The sequence below is a fragment of the Desmodus rotundus genome, chromosome 10 (assembly GCF_022682495.2).
Source record: "Desmodus rotundus isolate HL8 chromosome 10, HLdesRot8A.1, whole genome shotgun sequence".
Taxonomy (NCBI): Eukaryota; Metazoa; Chordata; class Mammalia; order Chiroptera; family Phyllostomidae; genus Desmodus; species Desmodus rotundus.
Genome location: NC_071396.1, coordinates 23,833,490 through 23,854,547, shown reverse-complemented (window position 1 = coordinate 23,854,547; position 21,058 = coordinate 23,833,490). Strand labels below are relative to the sequence as shown.

General features: G+C 45.7%; 1 protein-coding gene across 2 annotated transcripts in view; it reads right to left on the bottom strand.

Annotated features, from left to right (window-relative positions):
• Window positions 1–20,705, bottom strand: part of FMN2 (formin 2) — a 266,913-nt gene extending 246,208 nt beyond the window's left edge. For both annotated transcript variants that reach the window (XM_053912937.2, XM_053912938.1), the window contains exon 1: window positions 18,979–20,705. In XM_053912937.2, coding sequence (XP_053768912.1) covers window positions 18,979–20,512 — 1,534 coding nt within the window. In that variant the 5' untranslated portion in view covers window positions 20,513–20,705. The remainder of the gene's footprint in view (window positions 1–18,978) is intronic.
• Window positions 20,706–21,058: the final 353 nt, after the last annotated feature.

Sequence of the window (21,058 nt, the reverse complement as noted above, 5' to 3'; positions counted from 1 at the left end):
TGCCCACCAAAATGGAGAGATTTCACTGAAAAAAACATCAGCTTCAGATGGCTGCAGCCATCCTGTAATCTAGTTTCCACCTTGCTCTCTCCTGCCTTCCTATTATCTTCCTTCCATTCCCTCCACTCTACATACAAAAATAGAAGCTGCAGACTGCTATTCTAAGAAGCATTTTCTCAGTGGAGAGCTTGCTTTAAGGCATATCTTGTTTGGGTCAAACACATTTTCACCAAAATCCTCTACAGGTTTGGACATTCTTACATCGACATAGCTACGGCCATAGACAAGTTATTCAACCTCTCTTGGACCTCAGTTTTCTCATCTGTAGCTAGAAATAATCATCCTCATCACCTTCGAGGATGGTTGTGAGGATTAACTGAAATAAGCTTATAACAGAAGTGGACCCTGAGTAAAAATGATAACCTAACGAGAACGGCTCCTAGTGGCTATCTGGGCTCAAATTTAAAAGCAGCGTCCAGCAGGCATTTCTAAATGGGGACCTCTCATGCAAACCACACCTCAGGGAGAAGCCTACCCTGAACTGCCTGCCTCTGCCCGGAACTGTGTTCCTGCCATCTGAGCCAGCCCTCACTAATAAAGGAGTTCCTGGAATTGCATTTCAACCAATAGGACTGAGGCTTTCCCCATCCAATCAGAGCTATGCAGCTATATCCCCATCAGTAGCTTCACCAATCAGTCAGAGTGGCTCCATTCTAACCAATCAGGACCGTGCTTTTTGGACCAATCAAACTGTTAGGATTTGGATTCTCCATTTACATGAGGATGGACCAATCAGGGGACCAGGGGTGGGGACTTCTGTCTATAAAAGTCAGCTCCCCTCTGGCTCAGGGAGTGTGCTGTTTCCCTTTCCACTGAAGGCTGCAATTGCAGCTGAAGCTAAAATACTAAAAATGTCTCTCTAGAACACAGCAAGGCAGACCAGCGCAGGGCAGGACAGAGCAGACCCATGCAAAGTGGGGCAGAATGAGCAGAGCGAAGCTGTCTAGCTAGAGAGAGGACTCACCTGAGGGCTGCCTCGCCCCAGTGCCACTGTGCCCCAGGGCCACCTCACAGCCATGCTGCGTCCTAACTGAACCGAAACACTGCTGAGCTGGTCCACAGCCACGCGCGGATATAGCACACTCAGTTCTGTTTGCGCCGAGTACAGCTTCCTTCTTCACCACACCCCCAGTGGGGGATCCTGTTGGCTTTGAACTGGCACCAATGGCCATGGGTTGACACAGGTTTAACATGGTGCCCCCAAATTGTCACCTATTATTACTTTTATCTAGATATAGCTCAAGGGCTCGGTACTTGTAAATGGGATACATAAAATTTTGGTTCAACCAAAAGGAAGAAAATCATAAGTAAATGATAAAATCATCAATATGTATCCATAATCTAAAAGAATTAGAAAAAGTATGATTATAAAGGCATTTGAAAAGGCAAACACAAATTAAAATATCTTTAGCCAAGGTGTTTTTTAATATGCAATAGATTTTAATTATATCACCAAGGTAATATAGTATTTAAGACTCTGCTTACTATAATTCCTAACCTCTACTTTATTTTTTTTAAGCTTTCATTGTTTTACTACATTTATTAAATTCATGTTAAAAATAATATGCATCCAATGCCAGTGAGGGAACTTACTAATGGTTAATATTCTCCAGTGATTTCTGCACTAATCCCCTCTCCCAGGCACACTTACCATCCTCATTAATAAAGAGTGTTACCTCTACCACGCAGAATCAGCTCTGCAGTCCCACACAGTCTACAAATGCCCCTTCCGCACTGCCGAGCAGAAATCACAGGGCAAGATAAACCCGGCAACAGCAGCCAGAGGGACGCTGTGTGAGGACAATTCACCATCACAACGAATGCAGTGAGCCTCTCGCACACACAAGCAGCACGCTCATCAGTGCCTGCACTGGAGTTCTCTTGGGCAGGGGGGCAGTGACACTATGAAAACCAGAATAGCTCCCCTTTGGACAGAACTACACAAAGTCAAGTCATTTCCACACCCATTGTCAGCTCCGTGAAGCCGAGCAAGGGTTAATCATCACAACTTCAAAGACACTAACTGAGGGATGAATGGGCTCCGGCGCCTCCCTGAGCGAAAGTGGCAGAGCCCAAACTGGATGCACATGCCACTCTCCTCATTTTTATTCCATGGGTCTTCCACCTCCAAGTGGGCCAGCAACTTTGGGGAAAGCTTCTGACCAACATTCTGCATTGAGATATAAAAGAAATAGACCACGCGGTCTGTGCTCTGCGGGGACTAACAATCTAGTTACAATGACCAGCATTCAAGAGGGAACACTTTTAAAATGCAGGCTATTTGGAACATGCTATCTTAATTAAACATCCTTAGTGGAATTGGGGGAGGGGAGAAGGTGGCAAAGACAAGATATAACAAAGCACTTAGGAGTCTATCATTTGCCAAAGAATGGCCTAGGTTCACCATCGCGAAGAAAACACGCTCCCTGTCTGTAATAAATAATAATGTAGTAACGAGGAAAATGCTGGCAGGTGCTCTTGTAGAAGAGATGCGAAGTACCGGCTCCCAGATGGCAACAAAGTAGAGATCCGGCTTTTTCTCCATTTTCTGGAGACAATAAAGTCTCCAACGGGAAGAGAAACTATCAACGCTAGAACATTCCCATGCAGACAACAGACTTTCCCACCAGCCTTGATGAAGCACGTAACTTTGTTTTTATTGAACCCAAATAATAATAACTTGTTGCTGTTATTAAGTCAGTAACAACTCTCAATGTTCTGTGTTTTAGAGCCAGAAGAAACCTTAGTGATTATTTCGCTCAATCCTCTAATCTTGCCTGTAAAGAAACCAAGACCCAAATGTTTCAGTAATATACCCCTGGTCACACACGGAGGGGAGGACAAAGTGTGAGTGTTGCGTTGTTTTATGGTATCACTCCTGTAGGGTCATGTCCTAGGGCATCATTCACTTTTAATCATCTGCTTAAAATGTATAGATTTTAGAGCTTGCAAACACATCATCAATTTTTTTCCTTTTGTGTATTTTTTATGGTAGAAAGATGAAGAGAATATACGCGCAGTATTTGAAAGGCGTCAACGTAAGTTTTTCTTTCTGCCAAGCTACATATCTTGTGCAAAATGAGAACTAAACAGAAATCCCGTTATGTTAAACTTTTTTCTGATGTTATAGCTCAGACACTTCTATCTAACAAACTTCCTCTGAATCCCACATTACCTATCAGTTGAAATGATAATGAGAAATGAGGTTGTTGACAAGCACATCGAGAGTCAGACATTAATGGCAATTGCTTCAGTTTCATGCGAGCAAATACAGAGATATCACATATATGTATCCTCATACTGATGGCCTGTCCTAGATGAATAAGAAAAAAATCAGCTAAGGCCGATTACAACCAAACAGAGCTTAACACGTCTAGTTTCCGATCCAAAATGCTGCAAGTTTTTCAGTAAGGGGAAGATGCTTACTGGCATAGATATCTAGGGTTGTCTCCGGAAAAGACAAACGTGTAGTCGAATGACTAGAAGAACCATTAAAACACGCAGCACAGGACACAGGAGGATAACTCAGCCCCGGGCCCCAGCTGCAGAGAAAATGACCACAGGGTATGAAGGGATTCGGACGAAAAGGAGGACAAAGCTGTCTGCTCCCTCTGGCGTAATCAGGACTCCGTGAACCTATAAATAGTACTGATTTAGACAAGGCTATTGGAAGCTCCCTTCCTTGAGCACGCTGGCAGGGTCAAAATTCCAGGTAAGAAAGGAATGTTGAGATATTCTGACCTTTATAAAGCACGTGCCAATCGGGCGCAGATTTGCTAGTTTCTTACTGCAGTCCTTCCGTAGTGCTTGCTGGTCGTTGTTTGGAAGAAGTTGACTGTTCTGTGTGGTGAATTGGACTCACACACTCGATGCATTTTTGCCACCTGACACACTGCAAATAGCTGGAAGACTAGTAAATAATGTGCTTGACATTATCTATAACAAAATATCACAGTAAGACCAAGTGTTCAAAAAGCTTCTTGCCCTGGTTGGTGTGGCTTGGTTGGCTGGAGGGGCGTCCTGCACACTGAAAGGTCACAGATTCGATTCCCACCAGGGCACATACTTAGGTTGCACGTTCCATCCCCGATCGGGGCGCATGCAAGATGCATCTGATCAGTGTTTCTCTCTCATGTTGATGTTTCTCTCTTTCAAAATCAATAAATATATCTTCAAGTGAGGATTAAAAGATAAAAATTAAAATTTAAAAAAATTAACGAGTAAAACCTATTTAATAGATGGTGTTGAAAAACTATGCTCACTACGGGAAGAAAAATAAAACCAAACCCCTACATGACACCGTGTACTCGAGGGGGCTCTAGAAAGACCAAAGGCTTGGGGAAGATACTTATGATACGTAAAACTGACTCCATATGGTAAGATTTCAATGATTCCACAAAACCGAACCCACTGCAGATACTTTAAGTAAGGAGAGACACACCTTGGGTTATTACTGATTTTATAGAATCTTGGAAGGACTGAAGAAAAACATTCTAGAAACTACTCACCAAGCCACAGTGTAGAACTAGGCCACCAAAGAAGCGGCGGCCTGTTGTCTGAGCTAAGGTGCTGGGCCCCAAGCCCCGGGCACACACCTGCGGCTACGATCAGGGAGCCTCATTCCCGAATGTTCCCAAAGGTTGAGGGTTCCAGCCAGCCCAGACGGTGCTCCGCCACTCAGCGGCAGGGAAGCGCCACGCCCCACCCCCGCCTCAGTGAGCCTCTGTCCGGACACTGGACCCTGCTGCCCTACTGACCCGCCCCGGTAGAAGCGGATGGGTCTATGGCTGGGCTTACAAGGGCAGACCACGGAAGTTAGTCCTGGGTCTTGCGTAAGTCTTCCAAACCTGGCAGAAATTCACCGAACCTAAACCACAGCTGAGACATAACCTGCAAGGGACTCTGAGAAATGCCACTCTTACAGTAGCCGCCAGCACAGGGAAAGAAGACCAGCGGGAGGGTTAACGGCAACCCGTCACACCCCTAACGCGGGTAATAGAATCATATCAGGAATGCACAAGGAACCCATGTGAATAAACAAGGAACATCAGTAAACCTCATAGAAAAAGGTAAAAGAATATGAACAAGCAACTCAAAATGGGTAAAACCAAATGGCTAAAAATACACGAAGGTTTTCTCAAAGGCTTTAGCAACAGACAAAATACAAAGTAAACAGCAAAACAATGAGGCATCACTTCCTACACTGGCTTGGTAAAATTGCAAAATATAGATAAATGCTAATGTTTTATGTTCATAGAGTACAAACTGGGGAAAGCATTTTGCGCTCATAGATAAAGTAAGAAAATCTCCACTGTATGACCTAGCGGTCTCAGTGCTGAATACACATCGGAAATTCTCACACACGGTGGGAACGCTCATCGGAGTGTCGCCTGGGGTGGCAGAGGAGATCCGGGACATGCCAGCTCCTCCCCGAGCAAATGCTGGAATGAAAAGTGAGCAAGGTCCACACCCACCACATCACAGGACTCGGGTTGCGGGGCGGGCAGTACTCACACACAAGAAATGTGAACAGCGCCCCCTGGTGTCACACAGCCTAGCAAAGTTCTTACCCTGGAATATTACAGAGCAAGCATTAAGAAGCAAAGAATTTGACCAATATATATAATCTTCTATATCTCATATGCTGTGTATATGTGTATATGCACACACATATATATGTATGTCACCTCAGGGCAATAAGGAATCACTGAAATGCTTCTCATCTGGGAGTGGCTAATTCATCTTAGCATTTTAAATAGCTTCCTCTCTTGCCTTGTGGAGAATTATTAGAGAAGAGCCAGACTGTACGGAGGGAGAATGTATAAAATCTCAACGTTGAGTGATCTGTTCTCAGAAATGCAGAAGCAATGGAAACAGAAACAGGAAGACTTAGTAAAGAAATACAAGGCGGGGCAAAAGTAGGTTGACAGTTCAGAGTACAGGAAAGTTTATTCTTGTATTATTTATTAATTATTGTATTATTGTCCGTATGAATAACTGTAGAGCCTAGCTGTCTGAGGTCCAGACTCACCTCCTGCCTCACTCCTCCTCCCTTCCCTTGACAATAAAAGACACATAAATTCTGGGCTCTCCTAAGATGGGTTTGCAGAAGCCATAAGGCAACCCCATCTTCTCGAGCTGGGCCTTCTCAATCAGTAAACCTTTTCTTACTCTGCTCTCTGATGTATTGACTATTGGCCTTTCTTTTGAAACATCGGGTACAGGAACTTGTACCTGTAACACTTAGAGGGTGGGAAAAATAATGAGTATAGATTGGACACAGTGACTCTCCTAGACTCATGGTGTGTGAGGCGGATGTGCCCGATGCCCAGGTGAGAGACGGGGCTACAGAGATAGACTCAGCAGTCTATGGGAAACTTTAGTTGGTAATGAAACCAAGAAGGTACATACAAAAGGAAATTAATTGGTGACTCGGTTTTGGTTTGGCCTCAAGTTAAACTTAACACCACATTCCCTGGCTTCTGTTATCCCAAAGCATATGGGAATAAAAATAATCTGTCAATTTAGATGCAAACGAGGCTCCTTGGAGAAAGACTCCAAGTCAGACACGAAAGGCTTCCCGGAATCATGTACCACTTATTTTCAGCCCAGACGCCTCTCCACCTAAATCATCACAGTTCTTATTCAGGCCTATGTACTGGATCCAAGAGAGTTGACACACTTTTGGATTTTTTTGAAGACCAGAATTAGGGACACATCAAACCCTATATCCTGACATAAAGGGCCAGGGCACTCTCCAAACGTTTTATGCCCTCAAAGCCGTGTAACAGCTCTGCAAGGACAGTCACAGAGAACGGGCTTGCAGAACATCTTGGGTGGTTGCAAAATGCAACCCCTCCCGTAGAGAATTCCTGTACTGTGCCTCACCGCCCCAGAGAGGCAGAGACTTGTCTGCAGCTTTGAAAGTGGGAAGAGGGAGAATGAGGAAGAGGGGCCAATTAGCTGCAAGTGTACAGGTGAAAAAATGAGTCACAAAAGCCTTTCTCCATTGTTTTCTCATTGTTCTTATTACTCTTTTAAAAGCTAAACTTTTGTGTCAGTAAGGAAGAGACTCATTGCATACAAAACTCTCCACAGAGTATTTGAATGCATTTATTTGGGATCCAAAAATAGATCTATTATAGTCCATTTGCTTCTTAATGAGCCTAAGCAAGCTGCACTTGTTTAAAGCCAAAAAACCCTTTTTTTAAAAGTAAAAAACCTACCAGCTCTTACAACCTTTTAGCCTTCTAGTCTCTAAGAAATCTTTAATGTTGGTGCAAACTTCTAAATGGAATATCATAAGCTCATAAAAAGTATGCGAGTAAGCATATATGATAGGGAAAATTGAAACCATAACAAAAACGAATATATTAAAGTTTACTGGAAAAAAAGATAATTAAAACTACTACTTCGGTTGAGCAGTTGAAACTAAAGGGAAAAACGCAAAGTATAACCCACCCAAGAACAGCTGACTTACACTGTAGATACTACATGCAAAAGGCCCTGCTCGACGACGCATGTGTCACCAGTATTAGCCACACCCCATTTACACCCAACCCTCGGGTCACTCATCGTGCAACACAGCTTTTCCCTCCACACAGGGCCCGGCCCGAGTAACGCCTCAGTTCATTCCAAAATCTTTCATTGTGAAACCATAAGCACGTACTTCTGTAACATAACAATGTCACACTGAAGCACACCATATGACACTTTAGGTGAAATGTTCAAATTAAAACGATGCTATGACACCAACAATGCTCAGGCAGGCATGACTTCTGCTGGACCCTAGCATATTACTGTGGAATAGGTCAAACATTTGAAACGAAGAGTCTTCATGATTTTGATTTGTGACTCCAGCTTTGGAAATCTCTCTCTCTCTCTCTCTCTCTCTCCCCCCCACACACACACACACACACCAGAGCCCTAGCCTTTCCCCTTGATAATCATTAACCCCTGAGGCAGCAAAAGACAACAGCCCAGACCTCATGGCCACAGGGTCAGACCTCTGGCAGGCTAAACATAACACCTGGACCGAAGTTATGTTTCAGCAGCTGAGCCCTAAGGTGGAACAGCTCCCTGGCTACTTTCCCATGAGACTGGACAGAGGGACTCTACAGAAGAGACATCCGAACCGTCCTCAAGACCTAAGGAAATGATGTATTACTCTTACCTCACCTCCAATCAACCAGCTCCTAACTCGGGCCCAACCCCTACCCCACAGTGTCATGTGACTTTGCCCTATAAAATCTGTTACCTACATGCCAATGGGGAGTCGGGTCTTTCAGAATATGGTCTCGAACATCCTCTGGACCGGCCAGTTCTAAAGTAACAAACTCCTTTCTCCACTGAAAACCCCTTCTTGTGCATTTCTGAGGTTTGATAACACCCTCACCACATACAGTTACTACCTTAACATTCAAAACCACAAAGAACTAAGTTCACATCAGGTTAGGACAGTCCAACCAACACAGATCTCCTTTGACATCCATGAACGATTCATCAAACTCTCAAGGTCAAAACGTCGCTGCTCTCCAATCATTACAGATACACAAAGCATCTTTACCCGTGGTATAAATGGATCCTCCCTCCAGCATTGGGATTTTCTCCAGCTATAATAAGGAAGAGAAGATCTAACTATGCAGAATAGCACTATTAGGAGAAAGGGTAATTAATTGCTGGAAGCATCGCCTCTATAAAATCACAGGGTTGGATGAGACTTGGAAGAACCAGCTCCCCAGCAAGAGTGCATTCTCTTTTGCAACCTGGGAAACTAGGGAACTAAGAAGAAGCAAGAGAGTATTGTCTGGTCTTCCAAAAAAAAAAAAAAACTCAATGAGATACTTTATGTTTTTTAATTTTTTAAATTTTTTCAATTAGAATTGGCACACGATATTATATTAGCTTCAGGTATACAACATAGTAATTGGGTGCTTATATAACTTAAGAACTGATTACCCTGATAATCCTAGTACCCAACTGAAGCCATAGATGGTTATTACAATATTACTGACTATATTCCCTACGCCACACCCTCCATCCTGTGACTCTTTTGTAACTACCATTTTTGTACTTCTCAATCCCTTTACCTTCTTCACCCAACCCTCCCATCTGGAAACCATCAAACTGTTCTCTGGATCTATGAGTTTGTTGTTATGTTTATTTTGTTTTCGAGATTCCATGTATGATGTCTTTGTCTGACTTATTTCACTTGGCATAATACACTCTAGGTCCATCCATGTTGTTGCACATGGCAAGAGTTTATTTTTGTACAGCTGAGTAATATCCCATATACAAGACAGAACTAAAAATAAAACCCTTGGAACTCAATGATAAAAAACTGTGTTTATTCTTACATGTTTAAACTTTAGTCACCTTCAAAGTACTCTCCACTTGATGCAATACACCTAGCCAGACATTTTTTCCCACTGTTCAAAACAGTTTTTGAACTCGTCGATTTTGATGCCTTTTAGCGCTTCTGCCATTTTTTGTTTCACCTCTCCCACATCGGCTAAACATTTCCCTTTGAGGACTTTTTTCATCTTGGAGAAACAAAAAAAAAGTCACTTGGGGCAAGATCAGGTGAATACGGAGGGTGGGACACAGGGGTCATGCAGGTTTTGGTCAAAAAATGCTGAACACCCAACGCAGTGTGGGCCAGTGTGCTCGTAAATCACCCATCATGAAATGGGCAAACGCATTAGAAGAGTCTTCAAAAAAACATTTACTGAAGCCAAATGCCGCCTCTCACAACAACGCCAGCTGGTACAGTGATACAGATGGGTTCCTAGCAGGAGAAGCCTGTACCACAAGGGGCTCACCCTCCAGAAGATAATTCTGGGTTTCTGCCCTCTCCCCTGTACACACCACATCTTCTTTATCCACTAATCTATTGGTGGACATTAGGTTGCTCCTGTATCTTGACTGTGTCAATAATGCGGCAATGAACATACAGATGAGTATGTCTTATCACTGTGATGTTTCCACTTTCTTCAGTGAAATGCCCAGAAGTGGAATTGCTGGGTCCTTCTTTGTCTCTTGGTATAGCCTTTGTTTTAAAGTCTATTTTGTGTGGTATAAGTATTGCTACCCCGGATTTTTTTTTTTATTTCTATTTTCGCGACATAACTTTTTTACATCCTTTACTTTCAGTCTGTGTGCGTCCTTCAATCTGAAGTGAGTCTCTTGAAGGCAGCATGTGTTCAGGGTCTTGTTTTCTTTCCCATCCAGCCACCTTGCGTCCTTTGATTGGAGCATGTAATCCATTTACATTCGAAGTAATTGTTGCTATATATGTGGTTATTGTCATTTTATTATTCATATTTTCATCTTTTCTTCTCCTTCTCCTCCTCCTTCTTCTTCTTCTTCATTAAATAAGTCCTTTTAACATGCCATGTAATACTGGTTTGGTGGGCATGAACTCTTTTAACTTTGTCTTCTCTGAGAAGCTCTTTACCTGTCCTTCAATTCTAAACAGGAGCTTTGCTGAGCAATCTTGCTTGTAGGTCCTTTCTTTTTGTTTCTTTGAATATTTTGTGCCAATCCCCGCTGGCCTGTGATGTGTCTGTTGAGAAATCAGCTGACAGTCTTATGGGAGCTCCCTTTAGGTAACTAACTGCTTTTCCCTTGATGATTTTAAGATTATCTGTCTGTCTTTAACTTTTGGCATTTTGATTATGACGTGTCTTGGTATGGGCTTTTGGAGTCCGTTGTGCTCTCTGGGTTTGAATGTCTATTTCCATTGCCAAGTTAAGGTTAAGTTTTCTGTCATACTTCCTTCATCTTTCTTCTCATTCTGGGGCCCCTAGGATGCAAATATTGGCATGCTTGATGTAGTTTCAGAGGCCCCTCAAAATATCCTCATTTTTTTTTGGATTCTTTTTTTCTTTTTGCTGTTCTGATTGAGTGTTTTCTGCTACCTTGTCTTCCAAATCGTGGGTTCAATCCTCTTTTTCATCGAACCTACTCTTGATTCCCTCTTAAGCACATTCTTCACTTCAGTTATTGTGCTCTTCACTTCTGACTCATTCTTTCTGATGTGATTCCATCTCCATTTTTATGTTCCCCCTCTTTTTGCTGAATTCTCACTGAGCTCATTGCACATGCTTAGAACCAGTGTTCGGAACTCTGCGTCTGGTAGAGTGCTTGTCTCCATTCTGTGTGGTTCTTTTTCTGGAGTTCCGTTGCATGCTTTCATTTGGGACATGTTTCTTTTTCTCCTCATTTTGGTTGCCCCCTGGTTTGTACTAGATATAGCTGCTATGTCTTCCAGTCTTGGCAGAGTAGCCTTATATAATACGTGACCTGTGGGGCACAGGAGCTCCAGGTGTGCCCCTCCTATGGGTTGTGTGTGCCCTCCTATTGCAATCGAGCCTTGATTGCTGTTGGCATATCAGTGGGTGGGGTTGACCCTCAAGCTGATTGGCTGTGAGGACTGGCCATGACTACAGTGGAGGAGCTGTTGTGCAGGGGTGACCGTCTGTAACGGGATTCGCTTTAGCTGGGCTCTGTTGCCTGCAGAATCTGCCCCTTGGGTGTGTTATTTGTGGAGATGGTGGGGTGCTGCTCTGGTGTGGTCTGCAGCTGGCCACTGGATATGCTGGTTCTGGGGCCTTTTGGGAGGGGCCTTACTGTAGGCCCAGGTCAGCTGCTGCCTGTGCCCTGCCCAGGGCCCCCTGGTATGAGCTACGAAGTGATCTGCGATGGTTGCTACTTATGCTGGGCTTGGAGCTGCCTGGAAGAGCTGTGTTGTAAACTGAGGCCAGATGCCGCTAATGCCAAGTTTGGGGCTGCTTAGCAAGAAGTGCCGGGGATGCTGTGGCCAGATGCTGCTTGTTTGGGGTTTGTGAACCTTTGAGAGAGTTTAGGAAGGTCCACAGCATGAGCCAAGACAGGCCGTCTGTGTGGAAAACCACTGGAAGCAGCTTGTGTGGGCCTTCAGGTTGGGTGGGGTGGGGTCTCAGGAAATCATCAGAGTGGGGCTCATGGTGTCAGCCAGGTTGACGGAGACTCAGATATGGTGTCCCAAACAAGATGAACCCTTCAGATATGACTCGGGGCCGGGGGAGGGGTGGACGCAGCAAAGAAACAATGGCCTCTGCCAGCATCACCAGCATACTTTAAAAGGGAGGCAGATGGAAAGACTTCTCAACATGTCTATTGCCATAGCGCTACTCCTAATTTACTGATAAACGCAGTTTTTCCCATGTATATATGTAAGGAACAACTTAAATGGCAGGGAATTGTTTCCCATACATGTCCACTGTATCACTGAATTCTAGAACAAAGAACCCTGCTTAGAGTATAAAAAGAGAGCCAACTGAGTAGTGTTTAAGCCTCTTTAGACATAATTTTAAAACACAATAAAGCCTCAATTTTCTCAAAAACTTATCCATTACCCCAGCAAATAAAAGGACCATTTTCAGTCCATCGCAGCTCCGGTGTAACAGATAATAAAATTGCCAGGGAGTCCAGGGTACACTGGTGACTGACCAGGTCACAGCAGAATAGCGGTAATTTTCCTAGGCCCTCAACACATCCACGTACATCCTTGGAAAGGAGGAAGACGTACATTTTTCCCTCTGCCTCACTCACAGTGGAGCAGATATAAAAGGGTAACAGTACTCCAGCAGGGTTAGCATCCTCTTCTATCACCCAATAACTGTTATTATTTGTTCTAATAATTTTCACATTAAAATAGCTTGCTTTATGACCATTTAAAATTGATTAGAAGTCATATTTTCTATGTATTTATATTAAGATAAAAATCCTTAGAAAGTTTTGAGTTACTACAATTATATCCAGTAACTATCAAGTCACAAGGCAGCACTTACTTGTGTCTTCCTAGGGTTCCCTGAGTGCTGAATTTCATTAACACCAGGTTATTGCCTGTAATGCAGAAGCAGGAGGGCAGAGGAATAGAAGTTCTTCTATTGCCTTTACCTCTTTTTCATTACCAATAAAATTTATATTTGAAAGCTTGGAGCTATTATATTATCATGGCTATTTTAACATCAACTGACGACAACAGGAATAGATGTTCCCTTAATGCAAGTTCCATCAGAGTAGCATTGCACCCGCACCCGGGGTTCAATCGTACCTCCATGAAAATAATGAATTTCAACCACCCCAAACAGTAATTTTCTAGTTTAAATTCAACTCATTTTAGTTACCAACAGAAAGCCAAGAGACTCAACTTGACTGTTTAAAAAGAGAGATCAAGTGTTTCCAGACACCTCAGCAGGCTCGGTGCCTGTCATAGTGGCCGGCATACCGCAGGCACGGAGGAGATGTGTATGCGCTGGGTGATAGAAGAGAGGACAGTGAATGAACAGAAGCAGGCAAGTAGGCAAGAAGCAAGGAAAAGCCAAGGAGGGAAGAGAGAAGACCAAAAGCACCACCCCTAAACCCAAGAGGTATGTAAAAGGTGATCTAGACAGTAGGTACAGGGACATGGAGGTGGCTGCCAGTGAGGTCTGGCCGGAAAAGATACAGAAGAAGAAATGGGAATTTAACCAGCCCTTTTCAGATGCTAAATCAACAGAGACAAATAGGGTGTTCCAAGAGGGTAAACACAGCAAGACAAAGGCACAGAGTCAGAAAAACAAAATGCATGTTCATACAACAGTAAGCAGATTAACGTGACTGACGTAGGAGGTTTATGAAGGAAACTGTGGGAGGTGAAGGCTACAAAGTCAGATGTTTAGCCAGATGCTGTGCAGAACACAATACTGAGCATGTGTACTGTGACCTCCTCTTCCCCACCCCTCAGCACCACCCCCATCACATAGCCACACCCCCACCAGATGCTGGTCTTATTCAAACCTGAAAGTAAACCAGAATTTCTGGTAAAGAAGCCAACAGGCTTGCAATCATAGAAAGGGGGGGGGGCGAGAAAACATGATGTATAATGTGCAAAAAAATCTAGTGACTAGAAATATTAATTCTCAGCTACTACTTAATTATAGCCTGCCAAATATCTTAGAGTTGTTCTACTTTGTTTTAATAATTTGGTTCTGACCACTTTGAACAATGAAGTTTATTAAAGCAATAAACCAGGACACGAAAGCAAATAGGACTTATGTACCAGGCAGAGTTGTAGAGACTTTATAGACAGAATTTCAGTTAATCTTAACATTATTAATGTGAACTCTCTCGTACATTGAGAAAAAATTACTTGAGAGTCACTTAACTAAATAGCAAACCTAGGATGCAAATTTACCTGGAATAATAGCAGTTAAATTCTAATTACTAGTGCTACCTTCACCCAACCATGTGCGTTCAGCACCTCTTTAATAGAATCAGAAGGCAACGCAGCTCAAAAAGCCCCTGTTCAATTTCAAATACACGTGGCTTAGATCCAAAAGCCTAAATGCACTTAAAACTAGGCCAGTCCTCTGCTCATAAAGGAGTAATTAAAACCCATCACTGAAGCTACTCGGGTACTTGACTTCAGTCCAAACCACAGTCAAAACAAAAAATGAGAAAGGATGCTTCCGACCAAACTAAAATGATTTAAAAACAGTGATCCCAGGCCCAGCTTATGCTGCTAAATTCTATTTAGATATATGGAACCCAGTAAGGCAAGGCATAGGGAGAACAACGGCCTTCCTTTTGCATTCCTGTTATAGTAGGACAGATGCCTTACACCAGAATGAGTCCTGATCTTCATTCATTTGTTGGACATTAAGTGGCCATCTGCAGTCTGTCCAATGGTACTGCTAGAAATAAGGCCGCTCCTGGCCTTTAAAAATTCAGCTTAATAATTAATAAGCTATATGAATCCTATTGACATAGAAATCAAGATAACTTTAGAAAAGCCAAAATGAGAATCACACAATCCAAATACTAAAGCCCAAGCCCTTTATTAACTAGCTAGTCATCCACAAACACAATAAGGCCGTGGTTTTACTTTATACACATTAACGACAGATATGGTCTTCTGAATACATATCCTACATGGGCCATTTACTAGCTTAATGCCCTAGGCAAGTTACTTCACCTGCCTGACCCTCAGTTTGCTCAATGGGAAAAGAAAAAAAAAAAAAAAGAGGATAAAAAGCTCCACTTCAAGACTGGGGTAATGATTCGAGATAATTACATAATGCAGCAACGCAGAGCCTGGCGTTTAAGAGAAGTGTAGCCAATATAGCTAGTATCACAATTACTGGATTTAGAAACCAGTGACAAATCAATCAGAAAAATCAAATTAGAAGTGATGGAGTGGAGGGAGAAGAGACTAGAGACAGCTCTAGGAACCCATGGCTGACAGTAAGGAAGGATTCGCGCAAACTACACAGATCTGGAAACTCCGAAACAAGCCGCTGGAGCCAGCGGGACACTTCCGCACCTGTTAGGGTATCGCAAGGGCTCTCCCAGGATGGAACAACGATGAGCACGAAGGTGACATAAATCCATTTTAAAATAGACCAGACTTTTATTCCATGATTTTTTAAAAAGACAGACAAGCACACGATTGACTTGGGATTCCTATCAAAAGTGATTGAGCATTACAACGTTAACCACTTCCATGCCTAAACGTTAATGAACTGCAAAATTCCCTTCACAAGCTTCTGTCAGACTTCCTGTGCAAAGGAACCTCTCGAACTTCACAAGCAATTTTTTTTCTCCACACACAGAAGCAGATATATTTCAAATTAACTGTGAAATATTTCAGTGCAGTGGTCTAAGATGTCATCGGTTCTTTCACAGCTAAAAAGAAAGGAAAGCTTTGGTCTCCATCGTTGCTAAATAAATGTTTTTTTTTTATACACCAAACATAGATACCAAACAAATACAAACATGTCGCAGAGATCTCTTCCCCTTGAATTTTCTCCCCACGTTTGAAAGTCAGTGAAAAGCAAAAAAACATCTGTCCCTTCCTGCAGAGCTGACAACCCTCATTTTATGGTTTAAAAATAAAAGATGTTTATGGAAATTTGGAGTATTAATGATCACCTGCTCCAAAGGCAGCTGGCAATTAATTGACTGGAAGACAGGCAAAAAAAAGGCCAAAACACAATTTCCCTACGGACAAGGCTGGTACTCCCTGGGCCTCTGGCAATTTCCAAGACACCCATAAAATCCTGAAGGATGGCAAAGAACCAAATGCGATGACAGATGACAAGAAAACAGACAACAGCTGAGAATCAGGGGCCTGGGTCGATCTGGATTCATTCTACCACCGCAAGAACAGCTTCCACGGGAGCTGCCTCAGAAAACGCAGCTCACTCCAACCCACAATCACCTCTGATCCTGCCCAAGTCCAGCCACATGGTCGACCATGTCCAAACTTCAACACAGCAACTAGAAAACCTCAGCTGTGAGGGCCTTAAATGCTATCATATTTGTTTTTAATGTTATGTCTATGGTGTCTCACAGCGGTGAACATCCAAGAATGAGTAACAAGCAAGGACATTGAGACATGAATCAGTCCAGGCAGCTTCTATTTCTGGCTCTGGCCCTGAATGAATCACAGTCTGACCTTAAGAAAATTACTTCATCCCTTTCTCTACCCCCATATCCCCACCGGTTACAAGATTAGGTGAAACCTACCGATTCTTTGTTGTGGGTTTTTTTCTTTTATGGAAAGAAAGTGGGTGAGTGATAAAACTCTATGGAAGCTGAGATGTAAGTACGTAGTGGTCACTGACCAAATATCTCCACCTGTCAAATACAAAGTAGGCGATGTCCATATTAAAACAACTAACTGCACAGTAAAAAAAGTTTTGCCTAGAGAGAGGTCGACAAAACCCAGGTACTTCCTGAGCAGGATGCCTTTAACAGAGTTCCAACTGCAAAACTGGAAGTACTTCGCATAACGTGCAAGTTCTAAGAGTATACTTTTTTGCCTTTAGGAAAGCAAAACTTTGACCTATTTGGTGTTCTATTACCTCCAGGACTCTGACCAATCTTTCCATGAAATCCTCTTCCCTTAGCCCCTGCCAAGGGGCTAAGTCACTGCATCCTTGACATTTCCAGAGCATGGTTCTGCACATCCATCCCTCAAAGCTCCCATGTGAGCCTGGGAAAGGTAGAACCATGGTATATATGTACATATAAAATAGTGCCTGGTACATATGGCTGCCATGTGCATACACATACATATATATTTGTTAAATGAATGAAATGACTATATTTACAAAATCTAATGTTATTAGAAAGGGCAACAGTTAATATTCATGAATGATAGTCTTAATTATGGTGACATTCTCACTTTTAGAAAAATAATGTGGGGAGGTGGGCGGGGATACTGGGGGTAAAGGGGGAGGGGTTTTCAGGAACATGGATAAAGGACGCATGGAAAAAACCAAAGGAGGTGGGATCCAGGGTGGGAAGTGGGGATGGCTGGTGGGGGGAGTGGGGGGGGGGAATGGAGACAACTGTGCTTGAACGACAATAAAAAATGTGAAAAAAATAAAAAATAAAGGACTTGGAACAGTAAAAAAAGAAAAGAATGTTACCTAAATACAGAGAAAATACATGATTTCTCACCAACATTAAATTCACAGGAATCAACTCAAATTTCCAATCTTCTTCCTTCAAAAATGGTCTTTTGGGAGGTTGTGTTTGTTTGTTTACAATTCGCCTAGTGGGAACTAGACTAGGAATATTTCTTTAAATTTAACATATGCAATAAAAAGAAGAAAGGAAAAGAAGTAAAAAGGAGAGGGAGAGAGAAAGCATGTAAAATATTACACTTAAGTATAAGAATCAATAAATATAAAATAAAAGGCAGCCCATACATTGAAATAAAAATGTGGTCAATCAATAAAATACCAAAATATTGACACCATTAGTGAGCTAAGAAGTAGCCACGCTCGTTGAGAAATGTCATCTAAGCAATATGTTATGACTTATTTATTAAAACAACACAACACATGACTTTAGCTTTTCCAATTATATTTTGAAAAGTTAAAGTATTTAAATATTTATCCCGAACCTATCAGTACCGGCACGAGTTTTCATTAGTTTCCTACTCTCTGAATTCTTACATTCAGTATTCCATTTAATCAGTAAGAGGAGAAGGCGGTGAGCATGAAGCAAACTGGCACTGCTTGAGTGGGCTCTTAAGGCAAGCCCTTGGTGTCTACGAGGCTGTAAGAAAGGATAACCTCATAGTACCCCCAGGCATTTACCGCAGTAAACTAACCCGTTAGCTGGGCTTTCTGGTGCCTAAAAAAGTCTACAGCAAACGCAAAAGAGAGGTACCGGCTGGATAACGGGGTGCTTGGGGCCTTCCCACCTTCACTAGCTCCAACCTCCCCCCTGTTTTGATGACCATGAAACCAGAATATTAGGGAAATGAAAATTACCCCTAACATCCTATTGCATTATGTATTAAGTTCCTAATGCTATGCATTGGATTTGATTGCATCACGAAGCAGGAGGAACTCCACCACGCAGTCCACTAGTTAGGAGTGCGGCGAGATAGAAGCCATCACTCACCTACAGATACGAACCTATATCCCGGCAGGGAGACACCACCTCCAGGCAGACCACACCAAACAAATGCTTTATTTCTCCACACGGACCGTGAGCAATTTTGTTTGTTTGTTTTTAATGCTGTGGGTGGGCATGAGGAAGGAAAGAGGATGATGGGTCAGCTAACGATGGAAAAAAAGTGTTTATCTGCCTGGTCGAAATGGACACAGAGAACAAGAGATATTTTGGAGAAATGGACAGAGCAGCCCATTCTTGAGATGACTTAGGACAGACACGACTGAGTTGTTCCCTTTGAAACGTAAGGAAAAAAGATTTCACTAAGCGGGGGAGCCGGACGTGGAGTGAATCCCTGCGAAGAAGGGACACGCCACGAGCAGGTCACGGCTTCTCAGAGCCCGAGAGGGTGGGTGGCAGGGGAGGGCCTAACTGGCAGGCGACCTGCGACCTGCAGACCCGGCGGCGGGGCGAGCTCACCCGTGAACACGTTCTGGAAGCCTTCCCCAGCCGCCTGCGCCCCAGGCGCCCGGGTCGTTCCACCGTCGGCGGCCGCCCCGCGCTCCAGCAGGTGTGCGGAGCCTCCGACCCGGGGCGCACGGGCGTCCAGTTCCTCCGTCCAGTCGGCAGAGCGGCTGAGGCCGCCCGCGAGGCCGCCGTCCGCCCGGTGCTTCTTGGCTGGGGCAGCCGCGGAGGCGAGGGCAGCTCTGGGTCCCCGGCTCAGTGAGGACTCCAGGCGCCGCTTGATCCTGGGGCTCTGGCTGGGGGACTGCGACGGGGAGTGGTTGGGCGAGCTGAGCTGCCGGGTGGTGGTCTTGATGTAGCAGGGGGTGATGGGCGGGTAGGGCTTGGAGCAGCGTGGGCTGGGCGCCGGGCTGCCGGGCAGGGAGGCGGCCTCGGGAGCGCAGGGCCCTCGCGCCCCCTCCCCCGGCTCTCCCCCGAGCCCCTGCGAGGCCTTTTCCACCGCCAGGCCCCACTCCTCCCCCGGAGAGCCGCGGGGAGCATCCTCAAAAGCATCCTCCTCGCCTTCCTCATCCGTGTCCCCAGCCCTCCGCACAGGGGCTCTGGCCGCACCTTCCCCGGGCCCGGCCTCGGGAAACTGGAAGACGGTGGACGAGGGTGAGTCCGCGGCTGTGGGCTGAGCCACCGGCAAGACGGGCGCCTCCGAGGCTCGGCGGCCGCTGGGGGGCGGCGGTGGCTCGGGCACCGGGGGCTCAGCGACCGGGCTTTCCCGCAGGTCAGAGAGCGCGGACAGCGCCGGCTCTGTGTCGGGACTGCCCGGGGCCTCCCCAGCCACGCAGCTCGGCGCCAGCAGGAATCGGTCCAGGCCCAGGAAGGCCCCGGGCTGTGGGGAGCCGGCGACGGGGGACACCGCTGGCTCCTGGGCGCCCTGGAGGTGCTGCAGGCGTATCGCCTGCTGGATGTCTGAGAGCAGATCCTCTTGCTCCGTAGCCGAGTGGAAGCTATAGATGTCTGTGTCCGAGCCGGAGCTGGTCCTTTGTCCATCCTGCGCCCCCGCCGCAGTTTCCAAATCCTCGGCGACAGCCTGGCCCCCGACCCTGGCCTGCGCCTGCTTAGGGCCACCTGGACGGGTCACCTCAAAAGGGTCGGCGCCCTCGGTATCCGACAGGCCGGTTTCGTCCGCGGACAGGCTGAGGTCCGGGGTCTTGGTGATCAGGGAGGGAGCGCTGTCCAGCTCCCCGGTCTGCAGCGCCTGGGAGTCCAGCACATTCTCGCGGGAGCCGCCGGCGCCTTTCCCCTTGGACAGGTTCTTCCGGATCCTAAGGTTGGAAAACACCGAGGCTCTGGAGTCCGACTTGCTCTTCTTCTTGCCGGGCTCCCCGCCGCCGCCGCCGCCGCCCCCCTTGCCGTGCTTGCCCGCAGCCTTCTTGCTCCCGCTCCCCTTCTTTGTGGCCTCCACATCCCTGGGCCCAACAGCATCCTCCGCGCCGCCGCCGCCTTCGTGGGTGGCATCACCTGCGCTCCTCTTCAGCTTCCCATCCTGGTTCCCCATGTCGCACTCCGGCTGCCACGCCTCGGGCACTCAGGCCATCGCGGGCCTCCGGAGCCCCCGGCCCGGGCGCCGGGAGTCTCCCAGACCAGCCAGGCTGCCGGGCGAGCCGCTGGGAAGGGAGGCCCACGCGAGCCCCGCTGGCCGCGCTCTCAGCTGCGGCCGCTCTGCACAATGTGCGGCGGCTGCGTCGGCGGCTGCAGCCCGGGACCGCGAGGCGCGAACATGCTCAGTGCGGCGCGCGGCACCAGCCAATGGCTGCGCGGGACGCAACCCGGGCCTGGCTCCCCGCCCGCCGCCCGCGGGGCCCACGCGGGGCTCCTCGCCCCGGCCGGGCGCAAAAAAACGTTCCCTCCGTCTCTCTCCGCCACTGGGATCTCCAGGGCGGATTGCATGCGTTGCACCCGCCCCGAGAGCTGGAAGGTGCACGCAGAACTTCCCAGCTCCGGGACAGGCCCGAGGAAAGTTAAACAGAAAGGGAAAGTTGAAACAGGGAAACACGGAAGCCAAATTTCAATTTAGAGGTGCTGAGCTACACACACTTACACA